The 22,063-nt window shown below is 35.6% G+C and overlaps 1 protein-coding gene and 1 long non-coding RNA gene across 11 annotated transcripts in view; one reads left to right on the forward strand and one right to left on the reverse strand.

Moving 5' to 3' along the window:
* Positions 1-22,063, forward strand: part of grb10b (growth factor receptor-bound protein 10b) — a 132,764-nt gene that overhangs the window by 53,273 nt on the left and 57,428 nt on the right. For 8 of the 9 annotated variants that reach the window (XM_067400988.1, XM_067401020.1, XM_067401048.1 and 5 more), the window contains exons 4-5: positions 12,194-12,395; positions 13,398-13,539. In XM_067400988.1, the coding sequence (XP_067257089.1) occupies positions 12,194-12,395; positions 13,398-13,539 (344 nt within the window). The remainder of the gene's footprint in view (positions 1-12,193; positions 12,396-13,397; positions 13,540-22,063) is intronic. The other variant, XM_067401041.1, reaches the window with a different exon arrangement.
* Positions 7,452-11,864, reverse strand: LOC137024731 (uncharacterized). Of its 2 annotated transcripts, XR_010895744.1 has the most exons (4): positions 10,281-11,864; positions 10,076-10,152; positions 9,332-9,401; positions 7,452-7,644 (listed from the first exon to the last, which is right to left on the reverse strand). It is a non-coding gene; the product is annotated as an uncharacterized lncRNA (long non-coding RNA). The 2 variants fall into 2 exon arrangements; XR_010895743.1 differs by having other exon boundaries at positions 10,076-11,859.

Raw genomic sequence — 22,063 nt, forward strand, 5'->3', positions numbered from 1 at the left:
AACAAACATAAACTGTGTCCATTATAAGTTTTAAAAGGCAACTGGATTTTGCAACTCTGTACACCTCTTTAACCTTTCGATTGGAGAAGTCACACAATTCCATGTAGGCAGAACCCATCTTCAATGTCAGCAGGGAGGGAGCTTACAGCAAGAGAGAAAAATGTTTCCTCTATCTCTGTTAAATACCCTTCCTTTAACCCTCAAGGACCCCCAGAGAGGGATATATATCCTGAAACGCTGCTCTGTAAACTTATCTACGACCGCCACACAGGCCGACTGAATCTTTTGACAAAGATTTTCACTTTCTCCTTATCACAGATGTCTATTGGCTGGAGATCGGCCGGATTTCATGGTGTGCAGGGCCCCACAGATTGGTCTTGATTCCACATATGCCTTGTCATGAGCCACAAGGTGGTAAGCAGAGGAGGCAGACTTATACTGTGCTAGCAGGAGAAGCCCAAAAAGGAAAGAAAAAAAAAAAACTTTTGTCAGACTCCTTCCTATGCTCCGCCTACAATCCCCACGACCCATCCCGCCCTGCCATGTTGGCAGCCACGGGACCCAAACCACTAGTTAAAAGACTCTCGACTCTCATCACTGTAGACAGAATCAAGCAATAACAGAGCCTCCTACTACAAATGCATTGCCATGATTGCCTCCAAGTGCCTTGAGAGCTGAATGCGTTCTGTGCAAATGCTAGGATCTTATCCTTCAGGAGAAAATCAAGCAAGAACAGAGCTTCCTACCACAAATGCAATATAATGAGCGCATCCAGCTCCCTTGAGAGTTGAACGCGCTCCAAAAAACTCTTATCTTATACGCACATGCAAACAAGTGGCTCCTGAAGACAAAAAAGCTGATGATGTGTAACTCAGGTGCCCCATATATACTCACAAGCACTCCACACATGACGTCATTGAATGCTATCTGCCAATGATTATTGGCAATTTTTGCCTTAGTGCCTTAGCCTTGGTATTCCCTTACAGCATCAACACCAAGATGCAGCATCAAAGTTCCACTTTGAACCACTAGGTGGAGTACATCCAGTGCTAGTCTCCAAGGACACCACTAGATGGTGTCACAATAGGAAAAAGATAAATACCCAACAGAAAAAACAAACAACAACAACAAAAAAAGGTATTTACCACATAGAAATTAAGAATAAACAATTTCACCTGAGGCCTATGTAAACAGGGCATACATGTGTAACAGTTGTATAGTAGTAATAGATACGGTATGACAGATTATGTCAGTGTCAGGTACAACAACAACTTAAAACACAAACAATTTAATTGGCACAAAACTCCCATTATAAACAACAAACCTTTCTATGCTTAAACACACTGTGTTGACAAATACCCCATCCATATTTAATCGCTCTGCACAGCTGCACTAGTCACTTTATTTTCCTCATTCATTTGAAATAAATAGATTTTCATTACACATATCATATATGAGGTATAAATTGCTATGACTTTTATCTGTTATATATTTAAATATGTTCATACGTACAGTAAGAACATATTTAAATATATAACTGATTTCATTGGTAAGATTTTTTTAATGTTTTGAAAGAAGTCACTTATGCTCACCAAGGCACCATTTATTTGATCAAAGATACAGAAAAAGAAGCAGTAATATTGTGAAGAATATATGCTGATTTGGTTCTCAAGAAACATTTTTTTTAGTATCGTAGTTGAAAACATTTGTGCTGCTTATTTATTTATTTATTTTATTTATTTTTGTGGAAACCATAATACTTTTTTTTTTTCAGGATTTTTTGATAAATAGAAAGTAAAAAAAACAAAAAAAAAAACAGAATTTATTTGTAATAGAAATATTTTATTACATTAAAAATGTACTGTCACTGTTCATTAATTTAATGCGTCCTTGCTGAAAAAAAAAAACCCAACATACTAACCCTAGTCTTAGACTAAAGCATATCCACTTAGGTCATAATTTTACTCTCAATTCTTTGGAATTAATTGGTTCTTGACTCTGATCCCAACCAGCCAAGCACCAGCTATGGCGCTACCACCATTCTGATGGGAAGTGGCAAACAAGTTGGCAGAACTCAATTCACCTCAGCCTAGAATTTAAACAGCTCTCTTGGCTATAATCAGATTCTGGCACTGCAGTCTGTACTTTTACAAATACTTTTAGTAAAAGTTTAATCAGCTGATTTCCCACACGGTAATAAAACAGAACATTTGATGCAGTGATCCCATGGCTGCTGAGTCAGTTTGCATTGCGTTCTTCACTCGCTGAATGCTGAGTACTGACTGTAGCCGGCGGGGCTGGAGGAGCTGTTCTCCTGAATCATTCATGTCTGAGAGACATCCGGGATGAGTCCCAGTCCCTCCTCACGGGCCTCTACCTGAGAAACATGCCAGATTTAAATTTTAATATTTTCTTTAAAAATAAGCTTTTAGAATTCAGTGCCTCTGTTTTCTGTTTAGAACTGTTTATACTAAGGCTTGTCTCATATCCTGAGGAAAGGTTGAAGGATATGTTCATGTATTTGCTGTCTCCAGGATGTCTCTAAATAATTAACAGTTAAACTTTTTATGTCTACTTTTGTCTCATCCCTAAAAGACCAATCTGAATTTCTCAAACCTCTCATTATGGACCAAACAGTTACTTTTTAAAGAATACCCTGCTCATTCTTTTCATTTTAATGAAGGTGATGGGACTGTCAGTACTTAAATGTATCACAAAAATGGTCCATAACTCATTCTGTGACTCATTCATTGGAGTATATGAGAGATGTAGCAATGTCTGATTCATGATTAGAAACTTGAAATCTGAAACCGTATTTAAGGTTAAATGTTTGTAAAAACATTAACAAAATACTTAGATATACTTAGAAATAGATCAAAGCTGAAATACTAAAGCATCAGTATGATGATGTTAATATTAACATTGATTCAATTTGTAAAACTGATTCGATACCCATTCATAAACGTTGAAATGCCTGCTGGGTTTTAATGATCTGACCCAGTTCACAAAAGCGGTCTGAAGGATCAATTACACTTACTATGAAATCAAAATGGGCACTTCTTTCTTTTTTTTAATTTAATATTGTAGTGTTTATTTTAAATAATTTATCTGTGCATTATTATTATTATTTAATTCATCTGCCCTCTGTTAGCAAACAGTTGCAGTAAAGGTGAGGGAACTATTTGATATAACTATTTGCAGTTGTATCAAATTTATTAAACACAAACTCAAAACAAAACACTCTTGACTAGCAACAAAAGCAGAACAACCGGTATATCATGACGATAACTGACAATGAACTGATAGAAACACAGGGCTTAAATACACAGGTGAATGAAACTAAATTAACAACAGGTATAACATAACCAAATCAATGATAAACCACAGCAACAAACTGAAAACTAGGGCTGTGTCTGAAATTGCCCTTATATCCTTAAATAGGGCATTATTTGATGGGACAGCCATTTGTAGTGGTGTCCGAAACCATGGTGGACATTATCGAGTGCACTCATTCAATCCCACAATGCACCGCAATATTGTGTATAAATTCCTTTTTAATTAATTATTATATTGTTTAACTAAGGTTTATGTATAGTTTTCATGACAGAGTTTAAAATAAATCTTTTAATTAGGGATGCACAAAACATCGGCCACAATATCGGTATCGGGCGTTATATGTTATATTACATTTTTAATATTATCGTTATCGTCCCGATGAGAAAATTTGAAAAATTTGATAAATAATTGAATATTTCCTTCAGCCGAGACATTTCAGATGTGCACTGTTCACAATTATGGTTTTGAATTGCTTGAAATATGACTGAAATCACTTCAGAAAGGAAAATACAGTTAAGTGCAACATATACAGCGCAAGTCTGTCATATAGGCTCCATAAAATTTTAATGAGAACATTATAATTGTGTGCTTGGGACATGGATTTTAATGCTGAGACTTTTGTTTTTGTAATCAGGCTTAAAAAATTATATAAAAATTTTGAGTTTGGTTTATCGGCCAATATATCGGTTATTAGCTTTCAAATATAAAGAATTGTTGGTTATCGGTGTCAGCCAAAACCGGTGCATCCCTACTTTTAATTACTACTGGAGCTGCCAATTTGCTAAATTTCGAATAATTATTAAATAGCAAACATAAAGTATGCAAAAGCAGCAGCCCTTCCGGTGCACTCAGTGTCCGAATTTGCTCGCTTGTTTTTATTCACTCCCTCAACTATATTAGTGGACTAAATTTGGGAATAGTGAATGAGGGTATAGGAGGCGATTTCGGACGCAGTCTCAGAACTAAAACACTCCCTTTCACCCTCTTAATCTTTAATCAAAATAACTTCCCCTCCCTCTTGCAGCGACTTCTCTTCTCTGATGATGTTTACTGGTGCAAGGGCGGGGCAACCTGTCACTCATATGAGATCGCAACAATAGCAAACCACAATGATCCAATCAATTCCTGATGGGCAAAATCTAGTCCCGCCCAATATTTTCTTCTTGTTCGAGAAGCTGTTTCACTCTGATATATGTCAAAATAGGGAAGAAAAGACTATTGCAGCTTCCGTTTTTATTGCGACTTTATTCGGTCACAATGTTGTTGAAGATGGTCTGTGTGTAACAATCAGTTTGTAACATAAAGCTTCAGAAGAAGAATATAGCAAAAGAGTTGCAGATATTTTATGAAACTTGGAACTTTTGACTCTTTTTTTGGAACTTAACAGCTTTTTTTTTTTTCGTATTAACTGTAATTGCAAAAAAAAAAAAAAAAGCGACCAGTACAATGTTCAGAAACTCATCATCTTCTTTTTTTCTTCTTGAAAAAAAGCTATATAGGTTTGAAAAGATATTAAGGTGAGTAAATGATGACACAATTTTCATTTTTGGATGTATTATTCCTGTAAACATTTAGTCAAAGTGTTGTTATTGGGATCTACGGTAACACTTTACAATAAGGTCTCATTTGTTAATATAATATAAGTTGATGCATTAACTAACATGAACTAGCAATGAGCAATACATTTGTTACAGTATTTATTAATCTTTGTTAATATTAGTTGATAAAAATACAGTTGTTCATTGTTCATGTTAGTTCACAGTGCATTAACAAATACAACTCTTGATTTTAATGTATTAGTAAATGTTGAACATTAACTAAGATGATTAATTAATGCTGTAGAGGTATTGTACATTCTTAGTTCATGTTAACTAAAGCAGTTAATTAATGTTAACTTATGAATCCTTACTGTAAAGTGTTACCGGAACTACTGTATCCTTTGGTGAATTGTTTTTGAATTTGATATTCTAACAGAGGTTAATTTATGTTTGTAAGAGTCTCTGCTTTACAAATCATCAGGTGTTTTTTTGTTTTTGTTTTTGTTTTATTTGAGTGCCTAAATAACCCCAATCTGAGACAGTTATTTTCTGAAACGTACACCTACCGTCACATTGGTGCCTAAATTTGTAGCTATGCCTTAGTGAGGCTGGTTGAGAATGGACAGTGGATTTGCAAAGTCCAAAAAAAGTAAATTGGCTCTTTTGGTCAAAAAAGGAAGCCAACTACAGATTAGAATTTGTCCTGTGTAATTTGTTTTGATTTTTGTCCACATGTTTGTTTTGGCACCCTCTGCTGGACATACAAAAATATGCCTCTTTTTCCATTACAGAAGGCCTAGTGCATGCACATTGCACTGTCCTGTGGAATAGTTTACACAAAAAATCTAATTATTTACTTATCTTCATATAATTGCAAATCTGAATGAATTCCTTTTTTTTCCGTGGAATGCGAAAAGGGAATAAAAAAATCCGATAGTAGTTCATAAGTCTTTTATTCCAAGTCATTTGAAGGTATAAAATAGTTTTGTGTGAGAAACAGACTATTTTAATGAAGTCTAAAAAAATTGGTGCATTTCACAAAACCAGTATTGTTCATTATATCATATGACTTCAGAAGACTCTGAATATAGCACACATTTATAACTACTTTCATAAAATTTTTATGATACTTTTATTGTGCTTCCATTTTGAAGCTTTACACCTTTAATTACCATTAATTATAATTCGATGGAAGTGAGTGACCAGGATATATGTGAACTTGTGCCTGAGGTTAGATTTTAGATTTAATGTTAGTGCACATATTTAAACGGACTTATTAAAACTGCATTGTGGTTGATGTTTGCCAAAAATGTGGTGGTGTTTTGTCATGCTGATAAGCCATATTCAATTAAAATATCCTATCAATCACAGCTCTCTAGAGCATAGACCTGTTTGTCTGGTTTGGGTTCAGACTGGGGACAGAGTGATCACAGCCTAAATACACTGTTAAAAATTGTCCTGTTAAAAAACAGTAAGTAACTGGCAGCACGGTTGCCAGCAAGTTACTGTTAAATTAACAGTGTCTTGCTGTTGTTGAAATTTACAGTTTGTTACTGTTTTTGTAAATACAGCATAAAGCTGTTATTTTCTACATTAACAGTAAATTACTGTCAAAAGTATTAACAGTTAATTAATGTTTATTTGCACTTTTTAACTGTAAGCTACAAATGTTATTATATTGAGAAATGGACTGCTAAGAAAAAAAGGTGTAACTATTTTTCTAGATATTTCTTTGATTTTATTAATTACCCCTTAGACGTCTTGTTTTAAAACCATAATACAATGTACAAATATATCCTTTGAAACATTACAAATTTAACACAATGCAGAGTAACTTCAAAATGTGCTTTATTAAAACTTTGAAAAACTTGAAAAATAAAGCCACTTTAAATCACAAAATATTCTCAAAATTACTTACCCCCATGCCGTTCCACACCCGTAAGACCTTCATTCATCTTCAGAACACAAATTAAGATATTTTAGTTGAAATCCAATGACTTAAAGAGGTCTACGGTTATCATTGAAATCCGATGGCTCCGTGAGGCCTTCATAGGGAGCAATGACATTTCCTCTCTCAAGATCCATTAATGTACTAAAAACATATTTAAATCAGTTCATGTGAGTACAGTGGTTCAATATTAATATTATAAAGCGATGAGAAATTTTTGGTGCGGCAAAAAAACAAAATAACGACTTATTTAGTGATGGTCAATTTCAAAACAATGCTTCAGGAAGCATCAGATCATTGTGAATCTGTGTGTCGAATCTGCAGTTCGGAGTGCCAAAGTCATGTGATTTCAGCCATTTGTCGGGTTTGAACTGCGATCTGATTCATGATTCGATAGACTGATTCATAATGCTCCGATGCTTCATGAAGCAGTGTTTTGAAATCGGTCATCACTAAATAAGTCATTATTTTGTTTTTTTGCCGCACCAAAATATTCTTGTCGGTTTATAATATTAATATTGAACTGATTTCGATGTGTTTTTAGTACATTATGGATCTAGACAGAGAAAGTGTTATTACTCCCTACGTAGGCCTCAAGGAGCCATTGAATTTGAACTAAAATACCCTAATTTGTGTTCTGAAGATTAATGAAGGTCTTACGGGTGTGAAACGACATGAGTGTAAGTAATAAATGACAAAATTTTCATTTTTGGGTGAACTAACGCTTTAAGTCCATTAGCTTCTTAAGTAGACTGGCAACCCGAGTGTGATAAGTCTTGTCCACCCTTGGTGCCTTTTTCAGGATTTATTCCAATGAAGTGTCTGAAAAACAAATGCATACATTCAGAATTAGTGTGGGTAAAAGTTTACATAACGAGAATGTGAATAGAAATTAAGGTAACACTTTACAATACGGGTAATATGCATTAATTCATGCTTAACTAATGCACAAATAATCAAGTTAATGTATGACTTATGAAGAACTAAACCATTAATTAATGATTACTGCATCAGCAACTAATAAAGTTTCTATATGTTTAATAGATTAAGTAATCATTATATTGTTATTAGTTAAATGTGTCATAATATATTAATTCCCTAATAGCATATTATATTAACTAATAATGTAAATGAACGTGTTAATTACCACAATCGGTCAAAGCCATGCATTTCAACTTCCAGTTGTCTGCTTTAAATAATCTTTAGCTAATGATTTACAAAGGTATCTTGTTAAGACTTTACTTGTTGAGGCACATGACTATTAACTAATTCAAAATTAATTCAAAACCCATAACCACAATGACATATTACTTAAACGGTAAGTTCACCCAAAAATGAAAATTCTGTCATTAATTACTCACCCTCATGTCGTTTCACACCCGTAAGACCTTTGTTGATCTTCGGAGCATAAATTAAGATATTTTAGTTGAAATCCGATGGCTCCGTGAGGCCTTCATAGGGAGCAATGACATTTCCTCTCTCAAGATCCATTAATGTACTAAAAACATATTTAAATCAGTTCATGTGAGTACAGTGGTTCAATATTAATATTATAAAGCGATGAGAAATTTTTGGTGCGGCAAAAAAACAAAATAACGACTTATTTAGTGATGGTCAATTTCAAAACACTGCTTCATGAAGCATCAGATCTTTGTGAATCTGTGTGTCAAGATCCATTAATGTACTAAAAACATATTTAAATCAGTTCATGTGAGTACAGTGGTTCAATATTAATATTATAAAGTGACAAGAATATTTTTTGTGCGCCAAAAAAACAAAATAACGACTTATATAGTGATGGCCGATTTCAAAACACTGCTTCAGGAAGCATCGGAGCATAAATGAATCAGTGTGCGGAATCATGGTTTGGATCGTGTGTCAAACCGCCAAACTGCTGAAATCACGTGACTTTGGTTCTCTGAACTGCAGATTCGACACTTTGATTCATTTATGATTTTGAAATCAGCCATCACTGAATAAGTCGTTATTTTGTTTTTTTGGCGCACCAAAAATATTCTCGTCACTTTATAATATTAAAATTGAACCACTGTACTCACATGAACTGATTTAGATGTGTTTTTAGTACATTAATGGATCTCGAGAGAGGAAATGTCATTGCTCCCTATGAAGGCCTCATGGAGCCATCGGATTTCAACTAAAATATCTTAATTTGTGTTCCGAAGATGAACGAAGGTCTTACAGGTGTCAAATGGCATGAGGGTAAGTAATAACTGAAAGAATTTTCATTTTTGGGTGAACTAACCCTTTAACAATTAGTCATGTGCCTCAAGTAAAGTCATAACATAACAAATATTAATAAAAGTCTTGAGGGCTTGGAATGACATGAGTGTGGGTAAAAGATGGCAGCATATTTATTTTGTGTGAACTGTCCCTTTCAGTGTTGTACAAAAGCATTTACCATGTTTGCTGAAATACAAAAGAAAAAAAAAGAAGAAAAAAAAACACCCTTAGAGGCTTATGTAATAAAATAGACTGGTTCTATACATACCAAGGAGTATCAGTCGAGGAGTTGCAGGTTGTTCAAGTGTCCTTTCTACATCAGCTGCAGTGGAAGAGGCCTAAGACACAGTTACAATGATGAGGACAGACTCAATACACTAACAATAATGCCTGTAATGTATGCATTTAATTTTTAAATTAGGAAAGAGCATGTCTATTTCAGTTGTTAGGACAATAATACCATGATAGAACATAAACAACAACAGCGAGTCAAATTGGACAGTCTTTGGGCACGAAAATCTCAACAACAACAAAGTCTCCACTGAAATAAAATGTCATTTAGCCTACTGTACTGGGCAAAGTAACATTACAATACAAACCATCAACATAATAACTTACTGAGTAATGTAACGCGCAACTTATTCTATCAAGCTAACCTTGGTCGAAGTAATCCAAAATACACCCAACGCTAAAGAAGCAAAACAGGAACAAAAGAAGAACTCCCCTCATAATACAGTTATGTACAAATTAGAACAAGCTTACCCAAATTTGCAAGCACAACGTTATCGAAATCAAAGTTTTGTCTAATATAAACTAAATGTAGGCTATATTATCCAATAAATGAAAAGATCTTAAGCTAAAATTAGCAAACGAGATGACGACAATTTCAGCGCGTTAGAAATAACTTACATCGATATTACTTTGTTGCTATGATGTTAAAGGCTTACTTTGCAGAAGAGTTTATAGTATATCATATTTGAAAAACTTGTATAGGTATACATAGTGAACTCACCTCGTACTCGGGAAATATATGAATCCGAAATTCAGCTCCACTCTGTGACGCAGTTTGCACGGTTGGCAGGTTTGGCACTGAAATGGACGTATAAAACAGTTACAAGCTCAGCATCCACAATTATTACAGTTATTTGCACAGTTATTTGCAATTGCAAACGTGTAGCCTATCTTGTGTAAAAGGAGCAAGGCAAAGGTGCACTCACCGGTTAAATCACAGTGTAAAGACGGATAAAAATCCAGATGTGTTCGCTGCAGTTTTCAGTTCCAAAAATACTGTTAAGTACTGTTTTCTTTCCTTTGTGGAATAAATACGGTAAAATGCTGTTAAAATTTGTGTATGTCATTTCACCAACCGTAAAAAAACAGTAATGCGCTGCTTTTTAATATAACAGGATTATACTGTTAAAATTTTGCCGTAAATTAACAGCAATTTTTAACAGTGTACTCCTAAAGTCAACACGAAACACGAAAGATTAACTTTTTTATCAAAAATGAAATAACTGACTCTGTTTCTTACTTTTTAAATTATTTTTAATATTTTTAATCCTTTAACACCACCAAGCCATCTTTTTTGTTTTTTTTACACAGGCCCAAGAACTCTGTCTCTTTTACCCCATGGGGTGACTTCACTCTCAAACCTCCCCACTGTGCTAAAGCCTCAGTGTGTGAATGTATCTTATAGCTCTCCAGAATCGCTAAGTAGAGAAGGGGCTTACCTGTCTCTATTAATACATAGGGATCAGCTGATTATCTGATGGGTTTTCAGAAATAGGTCTTGCAGAGGGCACAGGTAACTCAGCCTTTGGGTCAGGAGAGGCCATTTAATCAATTTCTTCTAGATAAGGTGTTGTAAATAGGACAATTTTGACAATTTTTGTTACCAGTTTTTTTTTTATGTTTGCTGTTGTTCATATCTCACCTCACATAGGTAAAGCATATAAGTCATTTAAAATAAAATAAAAACAGATGCACGATCCCTGCATTATTATAAATATTAATTTCATTATAAATAGATGTGTTAGCTGTGAAGAGCATCTAACTTTGTGTTAATAGATGTAATGAGCATGTGGCTATATATGAAATTAATGCCTAAGAGCAGGACAGTTACCTATAGGTCTGCACATCCCTGAACTTCATTGTGAGTTTCTGAAATTGTAGATCGCCCTCTAGTGGTGTGATTATGAAACATCTGTAGTTCCATATTATCCATCTTTTATATATATTTTTATATATATATATATATATATATATATATGATTATTTGATGAATAGAAAGTTCAAAAGAACAGTGTTTATCTGAAATCTAATCTTTTGCAACATTATAAATGTCTTTACTGCCACTTTTGATTGATTTAATGCATCCTTGCTGTATAAAAGTATTCATTTCTTTAATTTCTTTTCAAAAAAATAAAAATAAAAATTCTTACTGACCCCAAACTTTTGAACGGTAGTGTATAATGCTACAGAAGCTTTGTATTTCAGATAAATGCTGTTCTTTTGAACTTTCTATTCATCAAGGAATCCTGAAAAAAAAAAAAAAAACTGTTTTCAACATTGAAAATAATCATAAATGTTTATTGAGCAGCAAATCAGCAGATTAGAATGATTTCTGAAGGATCATGTGACACTGAAGACTGGAGTAATGATTCTGAAAATGTAGCTTTGCATCACAGGAATAAATTACTTTGTCAAATATATTTAAATAGTACACAGTTATTTTAAATTGTAATAATATTTCACAATATTACTGTTTTTACTGTAATTTTAATTAAATAAATGTAGCCTTGTTGAGCAGACGAAACTTCTTTTAAAAACATTAAAAATCTTAGTGGTTCCAAACTTTTGGACTGTACTGTATATATATATATATATATATATATATATATATATATATGTGTGTGTTTATATATAGATATATATATATATATATATATATATATATATATATATATATATATATATATTTGTATATATATATACTACGATTTTGCTTGAAGACACAACCTTTTAATGAAGGTTTTTACCTTCGTTTTATACTTTTCTGATAAAAGGTAACTAATTATAACTAACAGATGTGATATTTAGGATATTTTCTTCCTCTTTCTCTCCCTACCAGAGGATGACGTGGATCTAGAAGCTCTAGTGAATGACATGAACTCTTCCTTTGAGAGTCTGTACACTTCTGTGCAGACTGAATCCACTCCACTTCTGCTCAATGGCCAGCCACACCGACCCGCCTCTTGTCACACACATGCTCAGGCCACCTCCCCACACCAGAGACTCCAGCGGTCCCAGCCTATGCACATCCTCGCTGTCAGGTAAAAACTCACTCTTCAAAATGCATGAATGTCATTGCATTAACCAACCAAGTGGTGTTTATTTTAAAGAAAGACATTTAACAGGTTTATAGGTCTGAAATTATAAAGCAATCAATATAGAGTTCAAAATGTACTTGACACTCTGTGGTTGTTAAACATTAGTAGAATTTGTTGATAGTTAATGTGATAAACTACACTTGTGGTTACTCTGACAGGAGACCTATGTGAACTTGAGGTGAAGTGACTTCATATATCCACTAAAAATCAACTTGGGACCAATTGCACAAAAGTCATTGTGAAAAATGATCAGAAAAGTTAATTTGGGAAGAATTTAGTTTTCAGATGATACCTACTTTGATATTGTGTTATTTAAAGCAGCAACATTCAGACATTTTTAATTATAGCGTACAGTAAGTGTGCACACAGAGCACATTTTGCTCTAAGAAATACCAAAAGCAGAGCAAAGTACATTAAAACTTCAAAGATTTTTACACAACAATGGCTTACATGAAGCACACACTCTGTGATCTTTTCCAGCTTGGCTTTCTTTGTCTCAATCAAGAGTGGCACAATTGTTATTCCATTGCTCTGTTGCACTGAAACCTTTGAGAATAAATGGTTTCCATTTAGTGAGTGTGTTTTAGCCTCTCAGCTACGGATCAGAGCAGGAAGTTGAGCATAACGAGCTCGTGAACGAGGGTTCACTCTAGCAAAGGTTCACTCAGAGGTTACCATTCAGACTTCAGCTCTGAATTCCATATTACACACTCCCTCATGCTCTCAAACCTACGGCACAAATGTCTGTGTGTGTGTTTCAGCTTTTCTCTGAAGTCCCCACTTCAAAAGGACTCCCTGTCTATTGCCAGCTTCAAAAATTGGCCCAAATGCTAATGTTGCCCAAAGCCGCCAACAATTCGAGGCTGACAGTAATACTTTTGGCTTAGAGACAAGGTTTCATGTTTGTAATACAACCCTATCTGAGATTTTGCTTTATTCCTCCAGAAGGCTTCAGGAAGAGGAGCAACAGTACCGAACGTCCTCTTTACCTGCCATCCCCAATCCTTTTCCTGAGCTCTGCAGCCCTGCAAGTTCCCCTACGCTCAGCTCTGGCTCCTTACCTCAGTGTCAGCCCTCAGGCAAATATGTAAGAGACCTTTTCCTCTCTCACTGCAATTACTAGTTTACTCAAAAAGTGGAAATTCTGTCATTATTTACTCATGTTGTTCCAAACCCACATTATTTTCTCTCTTCCATGGAACACAAAATGAGAAATTCTGTAGAATCTTTTGTGCAACACATTTTTTTTAGAAATCATAGTGACTAAAGTGCTCCAAAAACCACACACACACACACACACACACACACACACATACACACAAAATAAGTAATGTGCAGAAAGATTCTTCAAAAAATGTCTCTCCTTCCGTGTTTCATGGAGAAATCATGGTTACACTTTATTTTATGGTGACGTTGTTACAGTGTAACTACACAAATACATACTGAGGAATACTAATTACTTACATTAACTTAATAAAGGGTTAAGAGTTAGGGTCAGGGTTTGGTTTAGGGTTAGTAAATATGCATAAATGACTGTTATTACTGTTATTACAGTGTAATTACGTCACCTTCAAATAAATTAGCAAAATCAACAGCACACTTGGTTGGAATGACATAAGCGTGAATATACATCTAAGTACTAAGTAATAAGTAACAAGCCCCGGTTTCACAGACAAGGCTTAAGCTAGTCCTAGACTAAAATGCATGTTTTAGCTGTATTAACTGAAAGTAACTTGTACTGATATATCTTAAAATATGTAAGATCCATTGTTTTGTCTCAAGATGTACACCAATAATGTTTTCTAGTGAACATTTATAAAAGCTTCTGAAATACCCTAACTGAACTAAGGCCTAATCCTGGCTTAGTCTAAGGAAACTGGGCCTACATGTACTTAATTTAGTGTTAGGATTAGGGTTTGGTTAGGGTTACTTGTGTGTAATTATGAATAATTTATTGTTATTACTATAGTAACTACATGTAACATGTGTAACAAGGACACATGGTAACATTTTATTTTGATGGTCCCTTTTGAACATTCTGTTGAATATAAGTAACTTTGCAACTACATGTCAACTAACTCACATTAGAGTATTAGTAGACTGTCTGATTAATATCTGCTAACTCTTTATTGTGATGGTCTCACAACCACCAATCTATATAAGTAACTTTGCAAGTACATGTCAATTTATTCTAACCCTAACTCTACCAGTCTACTAATATTGACTAATACTAATGAGAGTTAGTAGACATGTAGGTACAACATTATTTATAGTCATGTGTTAAAGGATTAGTTCACTTTAAAATGAAATTTACCCCATGATTTACTCACCCTCAAGCCATCCTAGGTATATATGACTTTCTTGTTTCAGATGAATATAATTGGAGTTATATTAATAATCACCCTGATGCTCCAAAGCTTTATAATGGCAGCACGGAAACCACCTGTTTGAAGCTCGAAGAAAGTGCATAAATCCATCATAAACATACTCCACATGGTTCTGGGGGGTTAATAAAGGCCTTCTGAAGCGAACTGTTGCATTTGTGTAAGAAAAATATCCATATTTAACACGTTATGAAGTAAAATAACTAGCTTCCGCCAGAACCGTTTTCCGTATTCAACTTACGGAAAAAGCATAACTACGTTGCGTCAGTTGAAAAAGAGGTCTGAGGTCTGACGGTATCGCCGGCGATACCACCGTGGTTTTTTTCTTATCAGTGTGAAAGAGACTCAAAATACTCCGTCAATGTTGCACATACAATTAAGAGTTATACACCATTTTAATCTGTGGAATATCTTCTTTCATTTGTGTACACTCAGAGTAAAAACAGAATTTTGTGCTTTTTGTAAAATAAAGAAAACTAACATGATGCGTGATTTCTCCTCTCCCTCTGAACGAACTCCAATCTGATAGTTCTCAGAAAATGAACTGTAACTTAGTGAATACTAATGACAAAAAAATTACACTTATGTCTAAAAAAACGTTAAGATGTCAGGTTTTAAATCATGTAAGTCAAATCGAAAACAAACCTTCTTTGTTAATGTAATCTGTATGAAAAGAGAGCCATGTCAGAAATCCGTGATTCAGCTCATTATCTGCTAATGCGGCCACGCCCACGGAGCCAGCGCTATTCAGACGCTAATTCAGTCAATACATGCATTTATTATCTCAATCGTGTATTTATTGTCTTGAAAAGTGTTTATCTGGATGTAAAAGTCATGGTTAGCGATCTCTAGAAGACATGCAGTTACTTCCTGTTTACTTGTCTTCTACAGATGAAGTTTAGATGATTTTTTGTTTCTTTAGCGCCCTCCTGCTGCTGTATGTATTGGAAACTCCATTCATGGAATAGCCTCTTCTTCTTTTAGATGAATTTGTGGACTAAAATGCACAGAGCGCCCTTCAAGGATGAATTGAAAACACCAGCGCTCATAGTAATGACAGTGAATATTAAATAAAAATAACTCCTCTGTATAGAAAATTGACATAAGCATATGAGAATCCAATATTTCTCCAAATGTGCATGCTTTTAAACTAAAAGCCTATATTCAGACTCTTTGCATCACAGAAATACATTATATTTTAAAGTATAATATAAAACCATTACTTTATATTGTAATAATATTTTTCTGTATGTTTCATATATCATAATGAGCTTGAGACATCACAGAAGGTTTTTTTTCACAGCCTACCTGACTGAAATGCCTCATTAATATGCAAGTCATTTCAGCTCATTACTATCCAATTCTTTTGTCTTCTCAGGTGAGAATGGCCCATTTTCAGTGGTGATTCACGCCTCCTTGCATACTGTGTTTCTTGGCAAAAAGTGTCTTACAAAAACTAAATCAATATATTGTTAAATATGAAGGAGTAGGCAGCATAATTTTTACATAATTTTGAAGCAAAAACTCTAGTCTACAACCTCCAATACCCTAAAGTCTTATGAACACAGATTTATTATACTTTTTTTGGCCTTATTTCAGTGACTTAAGTTTTTTGTTTTTTCAACAACCACGCATAAATGTTATTCCTTCAAAAACACAAACATGTACATACATGTTCCTCACATATTATTGTAGCCTAGTTTGTGCTGAATACAGTGTAATGACACTTTTTCCATTAATATGTTTATGAACAACTGAAAAAAGCACAAATGTCAGGGCATGTCAAAAGTTCTCCAGGCCCCAAATCAGCCTCAGACTCCAGACGGAAGGCTTAGGGCATAGCGTAAGCATTTTGAACTGCGAGAGGCGTTACACTTTCTTCGTATGTTGAATATGGAAGGAAGTCTGGTGGAGCAAGGTTTATGATGAATGGATGCACTTTTTTAAGCTTCAAATAGGTGGTTTCTGTGCCATTATAAAGCTTAGGAGTATCAGGGTGATTATTAATATAACTCCAATTGTATTCATCTGAAAGAAGAAAGTCATATTTAGGATGACTTGAGGGCAAGCAAATGGGGTAAATTTCATTTAAAGTGAACTAATCCTTTAAAGGACCATCAAAATAAAGTGAAACCTAAAGTGCTACCTTTTTTTTGGGAATTATTCTGTTAATCATTCTGGGCTGCATTTCTCAAAATCATAGTAAGCTAAGTTGATCATAGAGACTGATGATTGGTGGCAGTGGTTGTATGATCTTTAGGTTCAAACATTTTGAAAAGCACCTCAAAGATTTTTTGACATGTGACTTGAGATATTCGCATTGTGCCATATTTGAAGATTTTAGATTTTGAATACTGTAAGGACAAAACGTGTTGAAATGTGCTGAAATGGAGTTCAGTGTGGTGTATTGCTTTAACATATGTCTAGACACTGGTTTCCAGAGAAACAGGTCACTTCCTGTACTGTGTGACTCATGTGCTCTTACAGTAAGACTTACAGCTTTCTTACAGTTGTAATAAAAAGTTATGTCCACACGAATGTTGCCTAAAACGTATTCATATATTTATCCGAAACAAAATAATATCCTTTTCTGATTTTTTTATGGGCTTTTAGTAGTTAACGGGAGAGGACAGATGGGAAAAGGCAAGTAAATATTGAGAAAAGAGAAAAGTTGCGATCAGGAAATGAAGGAAGACTGATTTAAACTACTTAAGTTGCTTAAAAGGACCAACGTGCAGCGTATCTAAGAATGTGCCAAATGCACTGCAATAGCAGACCATTTTGTTGCATTTAGGATAGTCTTATGTGTGCATGTGTGTCTGTGATGATTTGCCGGCACCTGTAATTATTTGTATACATCATGCATACATTGTTTGGATATCTGTGCGTGTATGCGTGAGAGCATCTGTTGTGTGGGTGGGTGTGTGTATATATATAGCTATCTCTGGAACCCTGGCTGTCATATGTGTTCTGACTGAGGCTCTGATATATTCCTGGAAAGCCCTGTCAGTGCTCCAGGCTAACCTACTCCATATGGGGCCACGGTCTGATACCGTAACATGGCCCCATGTTACCGTAAAAATCTCTGCAGACATTAATCAATTACCCTAATCCCTCTGTCTTTACTTTTATTGTCCTGTGGATGAAACCCAGTAGGGTTCTAAATGCTAGAGAAGGCTTTTGGTCTGTCCAAAAGAAAAAAAAAAAACAATCTGGAAGAACGCCTGGAAGTCATTTAAAACAGCTGACAAATCTTCAGTGACTGATGTTGTCCATAAATATAATCAAGACATCAAGCACATTGCCTGTTGTTTGTATGTGAAATGCATGTGAATAGCAGACATTATTTTGGAATATGGGGAAATGAGAACATACTTGTTGCAGGGCACTGAAACATGTGACGACACTGTGTTAACAAAGGATGCAAGTGGTGCATCTCAATGCATCAAAACTAAACCCCTATTTCAACCCTGCAAAGCCAGACATATCATAGATCTTTTTTAACTGAACAGTTTATTAAACCTTTTAGACAAAATATATATATATATATATATATATATATATATATATATATATATATATATATATATATATATATATATATATATATATATATATATATATATAAAAAAAAAAACATATATACATTTTAACATTTTACAGTAGTGTGCAGCTTGGAATTTCCAATGTATCAAGTCAATGCATCTCGATATGATGCTGGTTGGTTTCAGTGTAGACACAATGTGAGGATTGAGGAAGATTGTGACAAATTTTGAAGACATTTTAGCACATTTTAAAGTTTCTTTCTCCCTAGTCACATCTATTTATGACTTTATTATGTCATGTACAGTAGCCCAAGCATTTTTGGGCCTTTAAATGCGTGTGTGTTTCTTTCTTTTTTTTTCATTCACAATAAATCACCTCTTCACAATAAATGTGGACATTTAATAAATTAACCATTTGGAACTAGATCTTCATGTCTTCTCATTTTAACCAAGCCCTGACAGAAGAACGGACCTAAAAGAGTGGATCTACCAGATGGTCCTCAAGGCTTTAGAGCGAACTCTATAACTGAGTGGATCCAATTTCACAGTGGATGACATGGAGGAAGATTCAGCACAGTGGTCCCAAGTCCAGTGGTTCCAGAGTTCAGTGGTTCCAGACTTAGGTCTCAGCCGCATCTGCCCTGGTGCTCGCTTGTATTGATCTGGAGACCCTGGAGTGCTCTCCCACCCACGCTCCCACCCCTCCACCAATCCTGCCTGGCCTGCTGGGCTCTCTGGTTCCAACCAGTTCCCTTCCTCCTCCACTGGTTATATCTAGTTCCCTGGCTTCATCTCTGCTATTCACACCCAGCCTCCTAGCTCCTTTGTCTTCATTGGTTCCACCCTGCCTCATAACTTCTTATTCTCCACTGACTCCATATAGCTCCCTGGCCCCTTTTGACTATATCCAGTTCCCTCGCTCTGCCTCCACTACTGGTTCTGCCAGTCCCTTGGCTCTGCCTGGACCCTCCATTCCTTCAGTCCCACCGGGGTCCTCCATACCTCCAGCTCCACTGTTGTCCTCACTCCTACTAGCTCCAACTCAGTATCCCAAGCCCCCAGCTCCACCTTTGTTCTCGGATCCTTTGTCTCCACCTTGCCCCTCAGGTCCTGCATTGTCACCCTGGTTCTCCAGCCCTCCGGCTCTGCCTAGGTTTCCAAGCTTTCTGACTCTGCCTAGTTCTTCCATCTCCCTGGCTCCATCTTAGACTGCTCCACCTAAGGCTCCGCTATGGGCCTTCATCCCTCCGGCTTAGTCAGGACATCCCACTCTGCTGGTTCAGCCATGGCCTCCTCCACTGACTACCCTATGGACTCTTCCTCTCAGGGATCCTTGCCCTCCTTCCCACCCTCTATGGTCATCGTTATCTAGGTGTAGTTTTTGTTAATGGTGCCAGGAGGCACCTACTGGAAGGGGGGTGTGATGCCATAATTTATTTATTATTAGTAAACATATATTTATTATGGTTCTTTGTATTTAGTTTATGTTAATGATGTCCATTTGTTGCTTTGGTTACTTATTTGTTAATTAATTACCCTCACCTCATGATTTTTGGGGCCACAATACGATTTATTCGGTTCTCAATTTTAAACCGATTTTGATATCTTTTATTTTAATTTATACGCCCTCATCTCCTCTCTTTTCTCTTCTCTGATGACATGTTTACTGACACGAGGGCAGGACAACCTGTCATATGATATCACAGCAATAGCAAACCATAATGATCCAATCAGTTCCTGATGGACGAAATGAAGTCCCACCCCACATTTTTTTTTTCTTTTTCATGTTCAAGAAGCTGTTTCAGTCAATAGACACTCACAAGTTTTGTTTTAATGCTGACTTGAAATGTAATATCAAATTAAAGCTGCAAGCAGCTATGAAAGGGCCCTCGCACCCATGCCACCGCCACCTGGTTTCTAGCATATTTGGTACTTCATGACATATTTAAATTTGCTTCTAGGAGTGAATTACAGTATAAAGCATGCCATTTCATGTTGCCAACAGGTGGCGCTATGACTAATTGAATATTTGCATGTAGATGTCTTCAGGCCAGGACTCTTATCAAACATGTGAAGTTTGGGGAAGGTTGGACATTGTATGCATGATTTACAACAGCTTCCTGTTTCATGGCGAAACATCAGATTTTGTCAGGCCACCACAGACATGCCCTTCAGCGAAAACTTTTCACAATTTAACATCACTAAGGGCTTAAGATTAGACTGACCAAATATGATGTTGATCTGATTAAAGCTCTAGGAGGAGTGTGTTAAAGTACAACGTCTGAAAATGGCAAAAACTGCAAAAAAAATTTGCTGAGAAAATTCAAAATATCTCACTTGTTGGGTTTTCAGATTTTGCACCCAGGGATTTTTTTTGTAGACACTGTTATGTGTCTACCAAATTTCATACTTGTACAGTATATGAAACGTAGAGCTAAGGGTACTTAATTTAAATGTTGTAGATGGCGCTATTGAAACATTTTGCCACACCTAATTCTGAAACCACTTCTAACGCATGTGCAACGCTTCATGAGTTTTCGAGCATGTTTAGGCCCTCAAAAATGCAATTCATTGAAGAATAATTGACAGAGCAATTCCAATAGTGTCCTCACACCATCTGTGCTCAGGCCCTAATAACACACTAAAGTTAAAATGATAATCAGGTATTTTTCATGTGCTTTAGTATATCTGTCTTTAAAGACAACATAAGATTAAGAAAACATAATGATTTAAAATGTACTTTAAATTGAATCTTTTCATTTCATTTCAAGTTTTCATTTCATTTACAAAGTGCTTTTTTGTACTTTAGTGTGTTAAGAAACATGAATGAAAGTGTGCTCTCATTAAGTACACTTAAGTGGCCTTTTATTTTATTAATATTATATTATCTGCAAGTACAGTTTAGACACCTTAGGGCACCTTTAATACAATTAAGCACACTTTTTTCACAAGGGTGTGCTTTAATATAAATGCCATTTTGAAACTATTAATTGCTATTTATGCTGTTAGTTTCCTACTATAATACTTAAGTTTGGCATGTGTATCCAAGTACACTTTGGCACTGTGGTATGTGTATCTGCAGAGCATTGTATAGAGGCAAAATAATGCATTCTGAAAATCATGTGTGATATGAAGCTGGTTTCTGGACTCTTTTACATGTTACCTTCCCACAGCTGCCTCTGGTTTACACCCCCTGGATAGTTTTTCTGAAATGCACACTCAAAGAAGTGCAGATGTCTGTCGGCCTGCCCGCCTGGTAAGAAACAAGACGTTTTGTGTTTACAGAATTTTCCGAGCTGCGGGCGATTTCTGACAGGCCCACATTGCTCTCCCAGGTCCCACGCGGAAGGCACGCGAAGAGTGCTTCCACAAGCCAGCAGGCCATTTGATGGCATAGCATGGCTCTGCATATTCAGAAATTATAGGAATTGTATGTATCCTACACCTGAGTCAAGTTTAAAGTTTATTTGTAACAGACTTAACAGGGTCCATTCCATTCTACAATCTTCCTCCCTTAACAGAAACACAACAGCACAGCAAAAGAGAAGGAGATAGAGAGAGAGTTACACGTAGGCTTTAATCCATTTAAAGCACTCACTGACATCAGGCTCTGGCACCCACTGAGAAGGCCTGGAACTGAAATAAGGAGATGAGCAATATGCTTAATACTATCTTACCTCAC

This window comes from Chanodichthys erythropterus, chromosome 2 (genome assembly GCF_024489055.1).
Source record: "Chanodichthys erythropterus isolate Z2021 chromosome 2, ASM2448905v1, whole genome shotgun sequence".
NCBI lineage: Eukaryota > Metazoa > Chordata > Actinopteri > Cypriniformes > Xenocyprididae > Chanodichthys > Chanodichthys erythropterus.